This window comes from Amphiura filiformis, chromosome 7, assembly GCF_039555335.1.
Source record: "Amphiura filiformis chromosome 7, Afil_fr2py, whole genome shotgun sequence".
Classification (NCBI taxonomy): domain Eukaryota; kingdom Metazoa; phylum Echinodermata; class Ophiuroidea; order Amphilepidida; family Amphiuridae; genus Amphiura; species Amphiura filiformis.
Genome location: NC_092634.1, coordinates 19964144 through 19986833, shown reverse-complemented (window position 1 = coordinate 19986833; position 22690 = coordinate 19964144). Strand labels below are relative to the sequence as shown.

General features: G+C 42.9%; 2 protein-coding genes across 3 annotated transcripts in view; one reads left to right on the top strand and one right to left on the bottom strand.

Moving 5' to 3' along the window:
* The window catches only part of LOC140156860 (dynamin-like GTPase OPA1, mitochondrial), a 140635-nt gene extending 132896 nt beyond the window's left edge, over positions 1–7739 (bottom strand). For both annotated transcript variants that reach the window (XM_072179856.1, XM_072179857.1), the window contains exons 1-3: positions 7581–7739; positions 3520–3817; positions 2831–3020 (exon numbers count right to left, since the gene is read on the bottom strand). In XM_072179856.1, the coding sequence (XP_072035957.1) occupies positions 2831–3020; positions 3520–3817; positions 7581–7609 (517 nt within the window). In that variant the 5' untranslated portion in view covers positions 7610–7739. The remainder of the gene's footprint in view (positions 1–2830; positions 3021–3519; positions 3818–7580) is intronic.
* Positions 7740–8027: 288 nt separating this feature from the next.
* LOC140156859 (general transcription factor IIH subunit 2-like) overlaps positions 8028–22690 on the top strand; it is a 36119-nt gene continuing 21456 nt past the window's right edge. The window contains exons 1-4 of the mRNA XM_072179855.1: positions 8028–8117; positions 11811–11915; positions 12831–12945; positions 13419–13505. Of these exons, the coding sequence (XP_072035956.1) occupies positions 11854–11915; positions 12831–12945; positions 13419–13505 (264 nt within the window). The 5' untranslated portion in view covers positions 8028–8117; positions 11811–11853. The remainder of the gene's footprint in view (positions 8118–11810; positions 11916–12830; positions 12946–13418; positions 13506–22690) is intronic.

Here is a 22690-nt window from a genome sequence, read left to right as displayed (position 1 = left end):
ACCCAAGTACAACCAAACATGAGAGTGACACCCTCTGGCCATAAGACCAATAACAACTTTCCCATGGTTTTGTAGTTTTATAAGGACTATATCACAATTGATGAAGAAAGTTAAACAGTTAAAGGCATAATTTTGCTCACTTGAGAGCTTTTGGAATGTAATACTTCTCCTTGCTCTATCACGGTGCAACGGTCTCCGACCAATAACAAGCTGCATCATTCACCATTCCCAGACCTGCCAACCTATCGAAGTCAGAATGAGGGACATTGTATATATACACAAACCAGGTACCGACAAATTCAAAAACTTGAGGTGTGCAATACTTTCAAAATTCAGAGAAGGTTTTGCAGGTCTGAATTTATCACAATAGACTAAACAGAATGCTATAGCAAATTTTAAAGTGACATTTTCATAATTTTCTGCTGTTCTTTCATTTAAATTTGCCATCACTGAAATTTTCAGAAAACAGGACTGTCACTCATTTTCACTTTGGTAAACCCCAAATGAGGGACAGTCCCTCAAAATGAGGGACAGTTGGCAGGTCTGCATTCCCTACACCGAGTGAACAAGGAAATAGTGATACATTCCACAAATCAGATGAGTAAAATTATTCTTTGAGTAACTGTTTCACTTTCTTCATCATGGCACCAAAGCAGCAAAGTCTACACCAATGTGTACATGTATATCATAAATTCGGCCCATCACTAGTGCATGTTACACAATTGACTCAATGCATATCATGAATTATACAACACTTATGAACTGTTTTTTCATTAATTGTTATAATATGTTTGTATCATTGTACACTAGTTGTTTTAGCGAAGCGCCATGAGCATCTCTCGATGGATACTAGTGCTTTATTAAGTGTGCATTATTATCAATTACTTTCACAAGGCTGACTTCCTGAAGCATCAAACTCATTCAAGATCATATCATATTGTTCATCTATGTGTCTAACTCTAACAGTAATAATTCAAACATATTTTGAAGATGAATAATTCAAATGAAATTCTAAACACAACTGCAATCATTTAAAGTTAAAATAAAGTGAATGAATTGTACTAAGTTTTATTTAACAGTTTCCCTAAAAGTTAAATCTATGCATGTCTAAAATCTGTCTCAAATTGGATAATTCCAAAAATATTTGATTTGAATTCAATTCAATTGAATTGGAAAGGGATGTAGGATTGCAAGTTGAATTAATCATTCATGACATGACATGACATAGACATGAATAACTATGAACATGGACAAACTGAATTAGTATGGAACAGTTGAACACTCAAGTCACAATTGATGATGTTAAGATTTCAAAATACTAACTAATTAAGCCATGAAAACTTAAAAACCAAGCTGGCTGGTCAGGCTGGAGTAACATGGAAATGAAGGATGTGCAAGGAAGTGCTAGTTAAAGGCATTATCAGTGATTCCCTACATTAAAAATTATTTTTAAATCAGATTTTTGCATTTTTGTAATTGGGATGGCAAGGGTGAAATTAACAGCTTTGACCCCGGAACTATTTCTGGTTCACCTGAATTATGCTGGAACCAGGACTTAATTTGACCTTACCAGGACTTTCTTTTCATGATTTTAGAAAAAAAAATTGAAGGGGGAAAAGTGCACCAATCTGTAAATAAACAAGGTAAAATACTGGCAAATTACCACCCCTGTAGGCAAATAACAAGAAAAGTTGGCAAAATATTTGGTAAAAGGTCAGATTTGGCACTGCATTTTAAATTTGTTATTTTGAGATCACTGATATTGTCTTTATGTGATACTACTAGCTTGCAGAATGCCCCAACCACAAAGACATACTACTGTAACGTCATGTTGAGAGTAATTCGCTGCCGTAGTGCATGTTAGTAACCATTGGTTACTGGTTCAAGCCTGGACTCACACACCTGTTCCGAATTATGATATGCCATAGGCTTTCTGTTGTGATCATTTTGATCAGTGTTTCATAACAAAGAAAGCGTGAGCCAGTTGACCTAGCAACGGTCATATTATAACATGCACTACAACGAATTAGTTTTTGAGTGACAGTAAAACATACCTCATGGCACACAATGTGACCCAAGTGAAGGCAGAATAGTTACAGTGACAAGACATAAACACACAAGACAAAACTAAAGATGAACTCTTTCATTAAAATTATCCTATAGCACCCCATGATAACACTAACACATCATAACACTATAGATAACGTTACAGTTATGTTGATAGTAATTAGTTTTTGAGTGAGAGTAAAATATACTTTATGGGCAAGGACCAAACAAATGTGACCGGAGTGAAGGCAGAGTAGTTAGAGTGACCAAATATCAACCAAGGTTGTACTTTTAGCGTGATCATATTATTTGTGCCCAAAATGGCATTTTTGGCATCTGTTGCATTGTTTTGCATTATTTATGCCCACTGCACTTCTTTGAAAAAAAAACCACAAGGTCAGCTTAACGAAAGGTGTCTCACTTTCGGTTCAAATTCAATATTATAGTAAAATTATTATTTAAAGTACAGTAAAGTAAATCATATGTTTGCATTAAAATGATGCAATTTCTTCCTATATTTACCGATAAATCCTGATAACATGCTGTGTAATGGGTGCTGCCATTTTGAATTTCAGCCCGGAAATACAACCAGAAGACAAATTTTGTAAATGAACTGGAAGTGAGATGAATATTGTTTTGTTTTTTTACTTATTGCATTTTTAGATAACACCTGTGCATTTTTTACTGTCATAAATCACGCACAAGTCCGACACACAAGACAAACCCGAGGATGAACTCTATGATAACACTATTAACACATCATTCCACACAGTCATATAATCACCTTCAGACACAGTTGGAATCATTTCCTTGAAGTCTTTGATTGTATCTTTCAACCATCCTTTCTCGGGTAGCTTCACATAGCCAGAGAGACGCTTCAATTCACCCACAATGCTTCTCACAGACTCATTATCAGGGACATAGTTACCCATCCAACTCAGGTCTGGTAGATTGTCTTTCCAAGATTGGTAGGTCTGTAAAAAATGGGAAGAGCAAAGAATATTAATGATTTACTGATATTATTGAAACAAGTTAATATTTGGAAAATGACGAAGCTCGGAAATAAGAATCCTACAGGCTACGTTTAGCCCTTGGCAGACAGATGAAGCTTGTAAGCTATAGAAATTGTTACCAGGCTACATCAATTTGTACCAAAATAAAGTTTGCGTTCATGAAAAACTATTAAAATTTACCGACACATTTTTATGTTTATAAATTAATAGAGTAATCCTGCTAAGAGAAGAAGAGGGTTCAAATTATTTTTAAAAAAAATGAAATTCCTCAAAAATTATTTCAATCTGTTTAAGTGTTAATAGTTCATTTGGTTCATGTGGAAAACCTGTACCACAACAAACATTTGTTTCCACATTAAATTTTTTATTTCAATATCAATCCTTACAAAGATCCGACTCCGCAAAACAGTAATTGTTTTTATTTTGTTTTTACCAACAAACATAACTGCAACACACTTACTGTTTTCAAACTGATTCCCCCAGCTATTGCAGACCCGATCACGATGTAGCGAATCCTGAACACCTTCAGCAGACTCTTTGCCTTGGTCATGCTTGACATGCCACGAGCATTACCATGCTTATACATGTACTCGGCAAGTAACACTTTAGGTCTGATACACACGTACATGCGAGCGATAGTAGTTTGATGAGACAGATGATGAGGGTAGTGGAGAGATGGGGAGCGTATTGCTACTACATCTGGTTTGGTTTTGGAGTGTCGGATTGCCGCCTGCCGTAGTGAACGGCTGCAGTATGGCCTGCAATGCAAAATTGATAAAGTAAAGTAGAGTCTCAAGTTGATACACTAATGAGTAGAGACTCGAGAGTAACATTGTATAGTTTGTTCTTTTGCACCAATAGAGCTAAATATGTGACTAAATACCTTCAGATGACATATCATAATATGTGTACATCCATATCAAAAGCGATGCACTTGTCGGCTGCTACATGTGTCTCATTTCACATAATAGCTAGGAATAAATACCAGACTCATCAAGTGTAAGTCACTTCAAATCATCCCCAAGTCAAATTGTATAAGGAATATTCTCTGTATTCCTAAACCATGTGACTTGGGATGATTTTAAGTGACCTCCACTTCGACGATGAGTTTACATATATCGAACTTTTTGAAAAAAGTACTTTAGGACACAAATCCGTACTTCCGTATTCTAAACCAATTTCCGTACGAAATACAGAAAATCCATACTACTTGGCAGCCCTGTATAGTCCTTGACCGATAATTGTTGCCGATTCATTTTTCAAACAATTAAGACATTACCATATTTAAGTCAAATAGTCGTCCCCCTCAAATAAACGCCCCCACCACTTTTTTTCAACCAAGATGTTTCAAAATGCCGATATTTCCATGCTATCTTGTGTAGTAAGCTTACCAAGTTGTCCACATGGTCGATAATAAGCGTCAATAAATGGCGAAAATCTGGATTGAAACCGGAAGTGAACTAGAAGTCAGTGTTTCTAGTTCATAGTTCATCATTTTAGCGTGACTTTTAGTTTACCTAATGATTTTAACAGGAATTATAGTTCTAAAATTGACCTTTAATAAACACCCCCCTTTGGGAAAATTTAACCAAAACAAGCGTCTGACAACCTAAATGAGATCGCCGGTTGTCCGGTTGACAACCAAAAATCTACACACAATTTCTATATTTTAATATTCATTACATAATCTTTACAAAGGCGACAAAATATGGTGGCTATTATGATGATCAAATTCTCATTTATATTGTTGTTTTATGCAAGCAATCACAGCCCCAAAAACTTGTAGTTTCGTATACATGCATTGTGACAAGATGAAGAAAATCCAGCTGATGATTCCATGACCTTTAAACTCTTGATGTAAACATGAAGTCACCACACAAATTTATCGCATACCTAGTGTCAGTAGTGTGTAATGTGTACATGTATACCGGTACATACAATAATACACCTCGTCGTATTCTGGTCTCTGTCAGATCAACTGCGTCATTGGGATAAGGCTAACCAGAACATGTGGAGTGGAATTTCACTTCAGCAGTCGCATTCACAAAAATGACAAAAGTTACAAGTTCGTTTTTAAATGACGATATGTGGAAGTCATGGAACTCTGTCATTTGAACGGTCCAGGTAAATTTTTCAAAAATAATATATATCACGATTCCATAATTATATTAATTTTACGGTGAATAAAACTAACTTTTAAAAACAATTTTTTGTTTTTTTTGTTTTTGCATCCACTATAATTTTTAGCATTTTACTACACATTAATTTTATGAAAACAAAAACATGATGTAGCGATTTCAGGAGAAGATCAAAAGAAATGTCCGATTTTGTAGAGTATTTGTTTGGAAAATCACGGACAACTGAAATATTTGACGGACAACCAAAAACTGTTACCTGGTTGTCGGGTGGACAAACACTTTTTTCATAATTCGAACGCTGATGCCGCTTAGCGGCAAGCTATGTCTGGTTCCACACAGCAATACGCAGTATTGCTGTCTGGTAAGCAGGTACAAATAATTCCGCGTGAATCGAGACGTCGGAGCAGGTCAAACACAGAGGACTAGCCTACATCCCGTATCCTATACCCAGTGTGGGCAAGTCATACGTCAGTATGACTTGCCCAGCATAACTTCCAAAGTAAGATATAAGGTGGACAAGCTGTCAAAGTTGTTTACATTCAAACACGATATCTGCACCAGTTATGAGAATTCCCACACACCTACCACCTTCAAAATGCACTAAAAACCCTTATTCCATATCTGATAAATATGATCCCCAACTTGTACTCACTTTGTTCAAGAAAGTTTAAATATCCACAGTCAAATTTCAGCTGTATTTGTTCAATGTATATGCTCCAAAACATAACCCCAAATCATGATTTCCAATTACACCTCAATACAGCCCAAGGCAGTGCAAGCAATAAAATAGTCACTGTGTGTCTACAGAGCACAGTAATCCATAGCACCAAATGTGTGCAGAAATGCATGAAATGGCAACCCTTTCTAAATTGCCAATGTGTTAACTCCTGATTGGTTAATGCTTGCATGCTTGAGTGGAGGGTATTTCAAGACATATCATGCCATGCATGTGCAATGATGTGTGCAATATTGCATCATTATCTGGAACATGTGTGCATATTATCATCATTATTTGAGGCATAGTTCTTATTCTCTGCACTAGATGGTTTTGAAGAATAGGTCAGCCAGTGCAAGGAATGAGATGGGAAAAACATCCTATCCTGCATTTGGGAAGAAGGCATCTCCCAATGAGTGTGGTTGGGAGTTGACATGGCAATTGGGAGGCTTGGTCAAGCACATTGTCATAGAGGTCAGCGCATGCTATGATAACATCTCTGATCAATTCATGAAAGTTGGGAGATTTAGGAAGCTGCTGGTGGGAATATTGACATGGAATTATCATTTTTGAAGGAACATAAATGTTGAAAATGGGTTCTATCAATTTTTCACCATGTGGTGGTCAAGTTTGGACCAAACAAGAAATGGTAAGTGAAACATATTTGGGAGAAAATTACAGCTGTACATTGAAGGTGGTATGTTTTGGTAGTCCATTGGGAATGTTAGTTAGTATGATCTTCCGCGTATCCTACTATCACTCAAACAAGCAAATCTCTTCACGAATTCACTCACCTTGCGATCCTACACTCAAAACAGCAAGTAACTTCATTAATAAAAAATTGAAATCCTACTATTACCCATTATTGAAAATTTTGTTCGATTTATGTCAACCAAAAAAATGCACAAGTCGAGTTCAGTTGACCAAAATGGTATCTCCTGATCACCTCAGATATATCGTCAGTATCAAGCTGCTTATTAAATATTCATAAAACCGACTACGTGGTCACAATCGGTGGATCGGATTGGTTGAAATCAACGCCACGTTTTTGACCTTACAGGGGTCAGAGATATGCATATTCATGTATGAAAACAGCGATGCGGATAATAGTATCATCACCGAGACTGAGAAATGCAGCATTTTCAATGTTTGTACCGGGGAATTTCAGACATGGAGACTCCGCGGAGATTTCTACAGATTCGTCCAAAGGTAACCAAAGGGTTGGGGATCACATTTTTAACTATCACTAAATGTTTTGGAATTGAGGTCGGCTAAAAAGTAGACCGTTTCGGGGACTGTAATTGGTGCACGGATGGTGTAGATGTCACATTTTGAACAGTGAGCGATAAGTGACCAATTTGACGTTCAGCACAAGTGTTTATCTTTACTCAGCTCAGGGTGGCGGCAAGCGGCATGCATCATTGTCACTCAGATTGATGCATTGGTTGATTGGTTGATACGTCCTGCCGCTTGCGGCAGGAAAGTCTGACATGATAGTAACATGATCTGGTAACTACATGTAAGCTTACAACTTTTTACAAGCGATTCAATGATGCAAGTTAAGCCAAGTTCATGATTAGTTAAAACTTTCAGTCACGACAGTGACAGTGTGCATTTTCAGGCAGCATTTCATGCATTTTAAACATGTTTCATGGACTGAATACCTACCCAAACGAGCCTGACACAACCCTGATCATTTTACTAGTAGATATTACTCAATGAATACTCTATCAGACCAACAGGTCAGGTGAAATCTGTCAAATTTCTTCACGTACACATCCCATACACTGTCGTCATCCGGAACTCCCTGTCCTCAAATTGACCTGAAATTGACCTCAATTCAAGGTCAGTGTAAAAACCAATATTTTATTTTTAAGCACTTTTTCATAAAAAATGAAATAAATTAAACACCTGAACAATATTAGAAATTTGTATAATATATGTGTTTGTATGAAAATAGATGTTTTATATACTTATAAGGATTAAAAAATCCATTGGGATTATATTTATCATTTTACATTTACAATTTGCCCCAAATATTAAAAAATAAAATAAAATTGAGGAAAAAGGAGGAATTTCCAATACGAAACGAAACGAAACGAAACGAATGGCGGCGCCCATGTGAAGACAGGAAGAGTGACACAGAAGTTCATCACAGTGATTTTGCAGAGATAGGGCCTTTGCTGATAAGAAATAAAGGAAGAGGTAAGTTAAACTGAACCTTTAAGTAAGGTCAAGGTGATGAAAATATAGTGTTGTCAAAACGTCTTCTATGACTTCGGAAGTTTAGGATCAGGGACAAAAAGTCAAAATGTTCAAAAGACAGGTACTCTACCCGGTGGGTTCAGTTTGTATTTAAAGGTAGGACATATGACCGTTCCAGGATTTGAAAATGACCCCTATTTCACGGGGAATCGAGGACATTTGCAGCAATTTTACCCCCTATTTTCTTGTGAAATCAAGGAATATTTGCGCCCAAATACCTACCCTATTTTTATAATTTTGAGGACGCATTTTCATTTCACCCCCTTATCACGAGGAATCAAGGACATTTGTTCCGAAATAAATACCCCTATTTTTACCATTTCATTTTCCCCTATTTCACGGGGAAATGAGGACAATTTTTATCGGAAAAAATACCCTATCAATTTTTGTGTGGAACTACTAAAAAACGGACAGAAAAAATACAAAAAACGAAAACTGTAGCGGTAAAACGTGGACGAAAGTTCTAGAAATACACCCTATTTTTCATTTGAAGGACAATTTTGCTCCAAAACACCCCTAATTTGAACAATCGCGAACAATTTTGTCCTCGAAAATTCCGCGGACATTTCTTGAAAAGTACCCCTAATTGGAACCATCATGCGTACACATCGTCAGTGAAGACTGAACCCACCGGGGTACTCTACCATGACCATTGACATTGTCTACAATCAAACTTTCACCATTGGCACTGTACAAATAATTAAGAGAACACACCAGGTACCACCACCATGAGGATCAATTGAACAGTTGGGAAACCACCAACCAACAGTACACACACGGCGTCCTCTACGCTATTTCAAGGTCCGCCATTCTGAAGGTTACGCTAGTCCGGAGGTTCGCTCCTCGAGCGTGTAATTTTACCATTAAGCTATTCGAATGTAATTAAAGGTTAAGCTATTCGAAAAAACAGTTCTCTATTTGGAAGGTTCTCTATTCCGAACATTCAAATATGGGTTCTCTATTCTGAAAATGAATAAAGGTTCTTTATTCCGAAACAAGTCGCCGTGTTCTCCACTCCAAATATGAAAAAACGAATAATGTTATATGCAGTGGAATTTGTAACATCATGGCTAACCGAAAAACTTTACTTGGTTTCTTTTAGGGCCGTTTTCTCCGTCATCAAACACATCATTCTGTCAAGGCTAGCGCTAAAACTACAAAGGCCCGGGCCCATATGTGGTCGCTAGTGGGCCCTACCCCGTAGAGTTATCCTTTGCCCATCTTGGCCCCAGAGGCCGGCTGTCAACTTTTTGGAATTGCTTGAGACAGAAGCGTACCGGGATTTGCCAACTCCAATGTTCATTTTGACCGATGATTATTTGAGCCACAGCGCTCGAGAATGTGAAAAGTGGGTGGGGGGTAGGAACAACAAATTGTTCATGACGATGCATGAGATAATACACATTTTTCAGCTTTTTGCGTGAGATTTACTACCTGGGCGTGAGATTTACTACCTGGGCATGAGATTATACTACCTTGGCGTAAGACCGTGAGGAAGTGACCCAATGCGTGAGACTCACAGCCAATGCGTGAGAGTTGACAGCCCTGCCCACAGCCCAGAGGTCAAAGGTCACGAGCCCCAGATTTCGGAATGGAGAACCCTTTTTTCATATTCGAATAGAGAACCTTTTTATTTTCGGAGTAGAGAACACGATGGCTTATATCGGAATAAAGAACCTTCTTTCGTTTCCGGAATAGAGAACCCATTTTTTATATTCGGAATAGAGAACCCTTTTTCATATTCGTAATTGAGAACCTTTTCTGTTTTCGGAATAGAGAACATTATTAATAGAGAACATTTTTAATTTTCGGAATTTAGTGAACCTTTGGAATAGCGAACCTTCGGAATAGCAAACCTTCGGAATAAAGAAGTTCGCCCGTAAACACACAGAGCTGCTCACATTACAACCCCATGCACTGAAGTGACCAATCAGGTGCATGGATTTTCAAGAAAAATTGTTCTGGACTATGAAAAATGCTAATGCATATTACTTTTGTCCATCAACATTTGACTGACTCCACTTGTACTTCCTTGATGAGTGGGCACTTCTGTGTTTGGACTTTTCAGCCCATTCACTCATCCTGAATTACTTGCTTTTGTCATGTGTAAGAAATGTAGAGTGTGTTTAAATCTACTGTTATTTTGTTACTTTTGTATTTTGTATTTTTGCAAGTAATTCAAATAAATATTATTATTACACAAGTAGCTTCAGGGGTAGCGCTAGGTTTTCAAACAAGGGGTCAAAAATTGCACATTTTTTAAAACTATGGATCCAAAACAATAGAAATAAGGGGTCAAAATGACCCTTTAACAACTTCTAAATGGCAATTCTGTGCGCCAAAAGCTAAAAGAATGCGCTTATGACCCCATGGCGCAAGTTAGCGCTACCCCTGAGTAGCTTGAATAAACCTTAAACTTCCGTAGCAAAACTTTGAAAACCTCAGAAAAACTTTTTTTTTACAAAAAGCCCTTGAAATTTGAGTAATGTTGGTTCCACTTACACCAGTTACATGTATTTCAATTGGATGTAATTTGAGCTGGTGATGTCATTGGGTTATAATGAGCTGTGGTTGATTCATTTGCATAAGAATTTGTACAGAAGTTTGCTTGTGTTTAGAATGTTTTGTACATGTATGTGAAATAGCTTCAACAATGGTTTGCTGCATAATGGTAAAAATAGCCTTGACCTAAAAAAGGGCGAGAGGTACCATATTCTGGATTCAGGCTAAATTTAAAATTGATATAAAATGTTTGTTTTTGATCGAGTACAAAAATTAATTTTTGTCGTATAAAGAAATTGTATCTGGCGTGAATTACACTACAGTTTTTATTCCTAGGGCTCTTTGACTTCTTCAAATAATTTTTTTAATGATAGAGTGAATCCCCTGGCCCTCTATAATTACACACAAAAGATCGAGTCCCCTTAAACAAGGGAAGAGGCTATGCATCATACACTGGAACATGGAAACATTTAAACATTACAAACTAGTCCACGAGATCAAATTAATGATGCTTAATCGTTATTCTTAATAATATCAATATACAGTGGAAAGAAGAATTACGCATACGCACACTAGCACAATTAAGCGTGAAATTACAAATGGAAACATAACATGCATAGACAGATACCAGAGAAAAACTCCAGACATACCTGCTGTGCGAGGACTTGAACCCCAGACCTCTCGCTTGTCGGGCGAGCGCTCTACCACTGAGCTACACAGACTGTCCCTGATAAACGGGACTCAAGTCTGGTACTTGCATGTATGGATATGAACAATACAAACAACACATTACATACCAATGTACGAGATCAATTAATGATGCTTACCCGCCAGCCTAATATAATCATACAAACAAGGAGTTTGTATGATTATATTAAACTGGCGGTAAAGCTAACAACCCACAATTAACGTATTTATCAGAGACCTAGTAAACATGCATTACAATACATACATTTTCCAGTACATGCCGGTGATCGCAAATACTATCACGGCCTGTGGCGCAGCCTGATACATATCATATCAGGAAAGGATGTGAGATTCCACAATCACTTGCCAAAAAGTTGCAGCAAATTTCTCCTAATATAATCTTGTGCCTGGCAATTACTTTTCTTTCCTGTTTCGTCATTCCAGATTCTTACATAGCAGTTTATTTTAAAGAGGTAGAAGAATCAAAATGGCAGCAGAAGAAGAACCAGAAAGAACTTACACCTGGGAGGGCGACTATGAAAGGACATGGTAAGCTGATAATAACTATGGGTGTATAAAATATTACATAATATAACATTCATGTTTTGTTTTGACACTTCAACAACTCCCATATCTGTGCATATGACATGTAAGGTGGTTCCTAGATTTGAAAAATGAGGAGAATGAAGAGGCCAAAATTGGCAAATTCCATTGGGTGAAGGGAGGTGAAGAAATAACTAATCACTGATTTTAAAAGCAGGAGGAAACCAGAGATCTGGAGAAAACCTGAGAGAGCGAGCAAACCAAGTGCACATACAGTCCTTGGGCACAGCTGGGGCTTGAACCTAGGAACTTAATGGTGCAAGGTGAAGGAACAACCGCTGTGCCAACTCGCTCTTCCAAATTCCTGTATTCAACATGTAGCGTGTATCGCACACAAGTTCAGGCATGATAGATTCTATGCATACCATGTATATGGGCCTCTGTTAACTTGTAAAAAAGGAGTGCCCATCTCTCTTTCGCTACCAATAAGGCCAGACCCCACCAGGAAATGATGCTGTGGGAGGATCGCCACACCTCCTCCACAGCAAATCTGTAACCTTCCCAGCATTTAAGAATGCGGTACCCATTTATACACCTGGGTGGAGAAGAGTAATCGAGATAAAGTGCCTTACTCAAGGGCACAACATGATAGCGTCACCAAGGCTCGAACCTGCAACCTTCCGATTATGAGTTGGAGCGTGTTTCGCTTAACCACCATGCTCCCTGTTAACTTGAGTTGGCATATACATGCTGAAAAAGTGTGGATTCATCAATGAATCAATAGTTGGCTCCTGTACAAAGGTATTGAGAGTGAGAGACCAAAGTCTTAGGAACCAGCAAACCCAGTTTTACCTACATGTACTCTACATATTTTATATTCTTATCTGATATCTAATATTTGATTTGAATTCGTTCATGCAGGGAAGCAATCCGTGAAGATGAGAAGGGATCATTACAAGCCACCGTAGATGACATCATACAGAGAGTGAAGAGAAAACGTCTCTTAGATAAACCTACCAATGTCCGCCTGGGAATGGTAAGTCTGTTACCTTACTGTATGTACCAAGGTATATTAAATCTGACAATTAATAATATCATATGTGATCTTATATGAGAATTTAAGGGGTTCGAACCATAACAGTTTTCAGGAAAAGGGAACACAAATTTAAAAAGAAGAAACTCAATCAATGAGGGGGAGGGGGCAATTTTTTTGGTAAATTTGAGGGATGGGAACATAACTTTTGTTCCAAAAAATGTTAATTTCCACCATCTCCCCGATACTGGTTGGTCAATGGGATATAAATTTGGCTAGGAAGCCACACACAACTCTTATGTCAGACTATAAATTTCTAGGGTCTGTGGAACAGGATTGGTGCATAAGTACCGGTAACAGTAATATTTGTCATTTGAATGGCAACACCTAACCTCTAATTATAGGAAAATTACATCTTTTTATTCTTCAAAAGTTGTATTTACCAAAACAATATATGTTTTTTTATAATTGTACAGATGCGGCATCTGTTTGTTGTAGTTGATATGTCACATTGCATGGAGGACCAAGACTTGAAACCTAACAGATTAGCTTGCACAGTCAAGGTAAGAATCAGTTCAGGGTGCACACAAGTAAATAAAGTTTTATTCAGATTTCCTTTGACAGCTTAACCATTGCATATATATGTGCGCGACGTCAAGCGCGTGCATTGGACCTTGTGCAAATAATATGTGCTGGATGGCTAGCAGTACGTGTAATTTGTAAAAGGAAATCTGAGACTCAGTACACCGGTCGATCTTACCGTTCCCGCTGTTGATTCTGCTACTTCTTGCATCGATCCCGAGATGCGGAAAAACCAATAGTCATTTTGTCCCACATAAATGAATAAATAACAAAAAACCCCCGATCCCCCGGTGGACTCACCCAAAAGGTGACGTCACACCATATGATTGCCCCTTATTCTCCTTGGTCTCCGACTGACACAGACGTGCCTATCGATTGTTCATAGCACTGTGTATCAATTTCTCGACCGAGGCGAGATATACGGTTGTAGTTTCACACCTTAGGTAAAACCAAACCGGTATTGTTCGACTGAGGATAGTTTTGACGGCATTTTCTGGCGAAAAAGTGACAAAAAGCGATCCAAAACTTAGCTACATATCGTGCCTCCGTTTGTATCACGGGACACCACGAGCAATTCAAAATGGCCGCTCGTTGGCGCCATTCATTTTGTTTCCCACGTAAAACAACCATTGCAGCCTGTAAGTTACAATAGATGTTTGTACATACACATTGTATTTCATGTACGGTAGGTTATTGTTGCTATGTTAGGGTGATTACTCTATCGTTATGTCTTCATTACCGTCCAATAAAGACGAGTTAATCAGATATTCATACGGTGGGGATTGGTAGGGACCCGTCTGACATTTTAGTAATAAAGTTAGCCAGTCCTTACTTTACCACTAACGTTAGCGACCAGCCTCCGTGCTCAGGTTTGCTTACTGGGCTTGAGTCGCGTGTTGGGGGGGTAGTGCCCCCTCCCTTTTCTCCTCGCCTCGGCCCTGTCGGGCTTGCCCTTCCCTGGTGACGGAGCGGGACCCACACCCGCTCTGTTTCACCCACAGGGAGTGCTCACGATCTTCTAGATGTCTTTCTTTTGCTTAGGACTCTCCGAGTTCCAGCTTGACGATTGGGATAGGCTCCGTCATCGCCATAAGACGAAGAAGAAATCTACCAAGGGCACTGGTAAGGTCGATCACGGTGGATTCTGCTGTGACAGCCCCTATGGGTCATGGCAGGTCTGCTTAAGGGGCTCCGGTCCCCGGACAAGCAGGCGGTTCCTTCCGGGACTGCTAAGCGGCGTCCAAAGGCTCAGCAGCCAGCGAAAGCACTGACTATACGTCGGAGCAAAGTAGCAGGCAGCAGAGCGGTAACCACCAGCGAAAACCCTAGCGGGTTTTGCAGCAGGAGGATACCAGTCGATGACGGTAGATTCTGCTGTGACAGCCCCTATGGGTCATGGCAGGTCTGCTTAAGGGGCTCCGGTCCCGGACAAGCAGGCGGTTCCTTCGGTGTCTGCTAGCTCCTCCGACCGCCGAGAAGCCCGCGCTTGCCCTGCCCATCCGTCTGCGGAACGTAAGGGTGTGTAGTGCTGTAACCACCAGCGAAAACCCTAGCGGGTTTTGTAGCAGGAGGATACCAGCCCTCTAGCGAAAATCCTCACGGGTTTTTAGCAGGAGGACACCCGTCTGTTGCAGGCATGTCTACGGGCTCAAACAGCCACAGTAGTAGCCAGCGACGGGCAGCATGCAAGGGTACCCCGGGCTTGCCTGGGTTGAACCCTAGCATGCATGGGTTGAGCAGAGACGATACCGCGGCTAACGCTGTGGGTGTAGTCTTAGCAGAACCAACTGGGGTTGTCACACGGCAGCGTTCCATGGCGGGACCGCCGAGTGATACACTGGGCCCTAGAATAGCTGCTGGCTGTCCACAGGGACTGGCTGGCGATTATTCAGGGGTTGGGCTCGCAGTGTCTCACGGGACAGCGACCCAGGTGCATTCGGTGGCAGCTACAAAGGCGAGCTACGGCTTGACTTCAGTGGTAGCCGCTATGCACCCGCCCATAGCTGCCGTGAGTGGTCCGCCACACACAGCGACCTTGGGCGAAGCTCTAGAGGGTACAGTGAGTAGCTTGAACAGCCTAGCTGATCAACAACCCACTTATGTCCTCGAGAGCCAGCGGAGCGTGGGTGATCCATTACCGTCAATGGGTCAATTACCCTCTCTTGATCGATCACTGTCAAATCAACAGGGCATAGCTCCATTGATTGGCGCTGCCTATTCAGGTGGCGAGGTGATTGATCGGGGTATGCACGCTCAGCTACCCGTGGTACTAGGCAAGCTCCCTCTAGCCAAGGGACAGCCGGTATAGCGGGTACCCATACACATGGCTTGATCCTTGCGGGGAACGCAGTGAGGCATGGGTACAGTGGTACACAGCCGGGAGCCCTCACGGGCACCCACGCTGGTACCGCGCCGGTACCACGCCAGCACACAGCTTGATCCCCAAACAGGGCGCGGTGTGGCGAGGGTACAGCGGTCCACAGTTGGGAACCCTCACGGGTACCCACGCTGATACCGCACCGGTACCGCAGCACCATGCTTTAGTCGCCACAGTCTCTGTGGCAACAAGGGGGAGGCGGTGCTGGTACTGCAGTACCATGGGGTTACCCTGGTGGCGGATCCTTTCAGGGTCAGCTGCCGGCGGGTATGCCCGTGGTACCCGCCGCAGGGTGTTTCTTCCACGGCCTAGCACCGTGGGCAAGTGTCGCCTAGCGATGGCCACGCAGTACCAACATCAGCTGTTGACCAGGCCAGCCGGCATGGGGCTAACCCAGATCTTGATCAGGGTAGGCCCGTGCTGCTAAGCGCTAGGACGACGGCTGCGAGAGCATGCGGACCCAGTGGTGCCATGGCGGATACCTCAGGGTCGTGCGGCAGTACTCCCCCTTCTGCTGGCAGGTAGTCGGCCAGCCACACAGTGGTTATGCCTTCTTACCCGCTTTCAGATGCCCGTCCTCAGTTACCGTCATCATCGGAGCATGATCACGGATACTGTGGGCGAGGAAAAGGAGTCGGAAGCTGAGTACGGTAGTGACATCACTACAGTCGCCTTCCCCCGCTGGCCCGCGAGGGGAGCAACAGCACTGATCTTCCTCCGGACACCCCCTAAGGGGGAGTCCATGGAGGACGACCAGGGGATCCTTTCAGTAGGATGCTCAGCTGCTGCTTCTTCACAGGGGGCGCCTGCACTCTCATTCCCGGCAAACCTCACGGGTAGATATCGTGGGCTGTCGAGCTCAGTAGAGCTATGGCGCCCGCGTGCTTGCACGCTTCCTCTGCGATGTAACGCGGAGGACCACGGACCTACCTGAGGGGATCCGAGAGGGACCCAGATGTCGTCAAGCGTATCACGCTCAGACAACATCTGAGCTCTTCCGCGAGGTGAGCCTATTAGCGGTGCTAACAGCTAGCCTCAACGAGAGCTCCATGGCCTAGCCCATAGGGTGTCCACTCAGCGCCGGGGGGGAGGGGCCTGCCACTCCAATCGCTCAACGCGATGGAAAGGCAGGGTCCTTTTTCTCTTTGGATGCTTCTGCGCTACGGTGGAGGACCGTGCAAAGAAGCTACCAACGGAGCACTCTGAAGAGGTCGGAAACTGCCCTTACCATGGGTAGGAGCTCCGACTTCAGCAGGCCGTGCACCACCAACAGTACCCGAACCCACTACCTCTGCAGCACCCATTTCTGGGAGGCGCAAGGGTAGCACAGGAACAGCTGGCAAGCCCCGAAGAAGAGCAATCGCTCTTCCAAGGGAAGCTAGGCAGAACATTCCTGGGGGCTCAGCGGTTTTTCCACAGGGGATCTCCCAGTGGGCGACCGCTTATGGCTTTCACCCAGAGGTGGGAAACCATCTCTTTGGCGCCTGGGTATGGTCAGTGGTGAGTGGGGGTTACAGACTGGCAACCCAGTCTCCCCACATTCGTCTGCACATTTCAGAGGTCCACAGTAGTGCCGTCAGACGGCCCCCAGCGTCGGGCACTACTGATAGGGATCACACAGCTTCTCACGAAGCGGGCGATTGTCCCGGTCTACCCCCCGTTCTACGGGTGATCTTGGAGCCATTGGCTCCAAGGAAGACCGGCGACAGGAGCCCCATCCGGGTTTCCGCAGGCTGTTGAACACGTTCTTCAGGCCCAAGAGGTTCAGAATGGGGACTCTCGCCTCGGTGCTAGCCTGCTCCATCAGGGGCATGGGAACAGCATCGCTAGATCTCTCGGACGCCTATCTGCATATGCCAATCGCCTCTCAAGATCGGAGGCATCTGCGCTTCTAGGTACAGGATCAAAATTACCAGTTTTGATACCGGCCATCCGGCCTGTCCATCTCTCCCAGGGTGTTTAACACTCTTGGTCAGAGCGGTGGCAGCGTACCTGAAGCACAGGGGTGTCAACATCAGTTGCTACCTGGACGTTTGGCTCATATACGGACGCACTCCACTGAAGACTACGGGTCTCATGGGGTTGATAGTCCGTAGGGTGCGGGACCCTGGATTTTTTTGATCAGCTCAAAAAAGTCCAGCGTGGTCCCGACGCAGACACCACTATTTGTAGGGGCCCAGATCACCCTCACGGAGGGGTTCGCGGTGCTCTCACCCGGCGGGTGATGAACATGGTGCGGTGTGCCTGACTCTTGGCCGAGTCTCGGGCAAAACCCGCTGTGGCATGGATGAAGGTGGTAGGCCTAATGGCCAGTATGGTAGACCTCGTACTGTACTGCCGTTTCTACGTTAGGCTTACCCAACTACACCTTCTAGCCTGCTTGCAGGCCCAGTCGTCACCAATATCCCTCGCGGTTCCGTTGTCGGAGATCGCGAGAGAACTCTGGTGGTGGACCCATCAGCCCAATTTGACCCAGGGTGTCAGGTTTCCTGCACCCCGGTATGTCACGTAGTAGACGACCATAGCGCCAAAAGCGGGGCTGGGGGTCCACATCCACGGAGACTCCGTCTCGGGCCTATGGAGGCCATAGAGACAGAGTTTCACATCAACCTCCCTCGCTTACGAGGAGGTGATCGTGGAATCACATACCGTTGTCCTGACGGATAACACAACCGTGGTAGCCTACCCCAACAGACAAGGGGACTCCGGGCCACCACGATTGAGCCTGCATGCACGACACCTGATAGGGTGGTGCAAGTTCAGGCAGATTACGATGAGAGCGATACACATCGCGGGCGTCACCAGCATCCTCGCGCACAATCTGTCACGAGGAAGGGTGTCGGGACCAGCAGAATGGTCCCTTGCTCGCAGAGTCGCTCAGACGATCTTCAAGGGATGTACCACCCTCGAAAGATCTGTTCGCATCTCATCGCAATCATCCACTGCCGGTGTACTGCTCAAGGGTCGCGGACCCCAAGCATTCACCGTGGGCGCTCTGTCCATAGACTGGGGAGGATGACAGCTTATGCAGTACCTCCGATCTCACTACTCATGAGGGTGGTGGCCAAGATCGGGTGGGAAGACTGCATTGTCATTCTGCTAGCGGCAAGGCCGCTGGCACTCCCCGAGGTACCAGATCTACTCGGATGCCGGAGCGGAGGTACCAGTCTATCACTAGAGCACCTGCAGTTAGCTGCATGGCCCTTACCAGGGAACACGCAGCGGAGGAATACTTTTCATCAGAAGCTGTTTTTCTCATCGCCGGGGCTAGACGGAAGTCTACCCTCCGTACGTATAGCCAGAGTCTGGCTCCATACTACGCTTGGTGCAATGAGACAAATAGCTCTCCCGCTAGAGCCTCTGTGCTGCTAGTTCCGGAGTTTCTGACAGAAAAGTTCCAAGCAAGACTTCAGCGGGCCACTGGGGCCAACTATAAGTCAGCTGTCCTCTCCATTCACCGAGGTTTCGAGGCGGGTCGACTATCATAGCCGATGGTTACCTTATTAGTCTACGCCTCGACGGTATGTTCAACGCAGTGTCTACCAAAAGGAAAGTGATCCTCCTAAGGGATCCCAACACAGTCTTAGATTACTTTAAGGGTCACCCTTTTGACCTTCCGTCAAAAGCGACGCTTAAATACGTAACTCTCAAGATGGCTTTCCGGTTTGGCGTTGGCTTCGGGACGGCGGTGCTGAGTTGCACACGGTCTCGAGGTTAGCTTCCGTGTTCACAAACACTGGAGCGACACTGTTTCGACGCTCTGTTCTCGTGACTACGAACGGGCGCGGTGCATACCGACATTCGTCCCTCTCCAATCCCCAGGGTTGGGCAAGGTTCGGCTGAAGCCAAAGATAGGCTGGGGTGTCCGATAAGGCGCTGCAGCACTATTTCTTCCGAACACAAGCCTTGCGAGGACTCACGACCGCATTCATCACCCTTACAGAGCCTTTCGGTCCAGCCGCTGTCGCGATGGCTGGTCCAGGTGTTGGTGGGGTCCGGGGATCGCGAAGGTTTCGCGTCCCACGACCCACTCGACACGAGCTATCTCATCATCTTGGGTATACCGTTCGGTTGTCCCTTGAGGAGATCTAGCAGGCGGTGTCCCGGAAGCCACCTTACCTTCTCTTCTCTCACGATACTTCCGTTTACGTTAGTAATCAGAGAGGGGGCGGGAGGTTTACCGGGACATTGTTCGGGCGATCATAATACGGTGGTGTACGGGTACCAGGTTTTCAGACTATACAGAATACTCAGCATGGTAAGAACCAGTGTCGCTATTCTTAACCACCAAACTTATTAAGTAAGGAGGTTTATGTCTGTGATCGCGTGGTCTTTTTGTTTCCCGACCGTTGGGGAAAATATTTTCTGACCTCGCGAAAACCATCGTTACCGCTCCCGATCCCTGATCAGATGCTGACCAATCTTGTACCTCCATCCGTCGGTTACTTGCTAGATCGATCTTTCAGATGTTGATGCAAGAAGTATCTTAATCAACATCGAAGCGGTAAGATCGACCGGTGTACTGAGTCTAGTCCCAAACAAAAATGTTTGGTAGACTCATAACCGATCGCGATCTTACCTTTCGATGTTGATTATCCCGACCCCGCCACCCCTACAAGTTTGGTCCGGTAGGGGATCCCAAGTCGGATAAGGGACGATCATATGGTGTGGCGTCACCTTTTGGGTGAGTCCACCGGGGATCGGGGTTTTTGTTATTTATTCATTTATGTGGGACAAAATGACTATTGGTTTTTCCGCATCTCGGGATCGATGCAAGAAGTATCTTAATCAACATCGGAAAGGTAAGATCGCACCGGTTATGAGTCTACCAAACATTTTTGTTTGGGACTAATAACAGTTTAGTCCCCATTGACATTATGTACAAACATGGTCCGGGAAAACATCCTTTTCTTGACCTGGGAGCGATTCAGCTCTTTAAGACTTACACTTTCTGCAAGTTGAAGGTCAGATAAAGACAACCAGTGCAGAGAAAACATACGGACTCCAGTGACTTTTCGCAGGAAATTGCTGACTAGATCACCATATACGCCACACAGATTAAGCCTAAGCATGGTGTTTCTAAAATGTAACACATTTGAAAGCTTAGCCAAGTCTTCATACATAAATATGAATCAGGGTCTAATAGTTGGGTTTAATAAGCCTTTCCTAATGTATTACTTTAAGTTCCATGCCACTTTTTCACTTTTTGAAAAACCGATTTTTCCTCCATCGAGTATAGGAGATTCCTATTTCACTGGTGTGCACTCTTCTAATAACAATGTATATTCCAATAAATAACCAACTCAGGGGGAGGAAAATACTCAAATTGTTGTTTTTTGTAGGAGGTATGACCAGATTTTTCAGAAAACTGGCAGTATTTAAGCAAATTTTAGAGATTATACCCAAAGAGTACCAACTCTAAATTCTCCCATATGTAACACATGATAAATCCGCCATCTTGGTTTGTTGGTCAAGGAGGGCAAATAGTGTACCTCCAGCGTTTATCAGCAAGAGCCCAAAATTAAATGATAATTTGCATTAGGGTGCATCAAACGCCCCTCATATCAACCAATGTTTTTGTACCTAGTCTTAAAATGTGCCATTGGTCAAAAAAATAACCTACACAAAATTTAAATTCAGTCCGAAGTCGTCTTCTGGGTCCACCAGTGGTATAAAAATCTCAACTTTTTTTGAGAAAAGTGTGGGGATGAGGCTGCGGATTTCAAATATCAACCGTTTTGATAGTGATATTTTTCTATTTTTGTAAATTCATAATCAAAGACATTTCGTTATCTTGTCGTGCCAGTTTGACGCATGCGCACACCTGTTGACTCATCTTTTAGTCCATGGGAAGGTACATTTGTTTGCATTTGGGAAGATATGATTGTTTGCATTTCCCATGGACTGAAAAACAAGAATTACTTGTTCAGAACAGAGGGACTTTTTTTGGACCTTCTGACTGCCTGATAGTGATTTTGCCAGTCAGCCATGTTGCTTTCTACTTTGCCATTAATATCCAAATCAAAATAATTATCATTATTCGGTTATTGTATTTGGTCAATTCCAAGCAAGCTCGCCCAAATTGTCAAAATTTAAAAATCATATTGTAGCTTAAAAGCTATATTTTCTGAAAACATACTCTTTTTGAGGAAATGGTGTTCATTGTTATAAAAACATCCTAATTTGCATTAATTTGCATATTCTTGACTGGTAAAAGCATTAAAACTTAAAAACACAGCAGCTGTTCTGTACTGTAAAATTTTGGGAAAAATTATGCTTGTGAATATAAAGTATAAAAGTAACTCAAAATATAAACACCAGAAAGTTTCACATTTTATAACATGCATCTTCGTCAGCATTGTTTGAGTACTAATTTTATCTCGTAACTTTGTTCGAGATTCTGTGAGACCCCGTTTGCGCACACGACTTTGCATCTTGACACGACTGGCCTCTTTGTTTTGAGATCATTTCTGAAGAATTAAATTGTGGAGAATGGAGCAAGGAGAAAGTGCAATGGCATTAACCAGCCAAGTTTAACCTGTAAAAAAGGAAATGTGTCAGTTGTGGTTACAAAATGTAATTCTGAGAAAGCAGTCATGCCTGTTGAAACAGCAGTAATATAGTTGCCCTCTCTTAATTAGGAAAAAAATGAAAAATATCATTTTTAACCACACACCTAAAGTTACATTTATGACTGTGGTACACTACTAATTCTGGTCCAAATACAATGAAATTAGGAGACATATAACTTCTTTTTATGGACACCTTGACAAGTTTGTTGTTTATCTA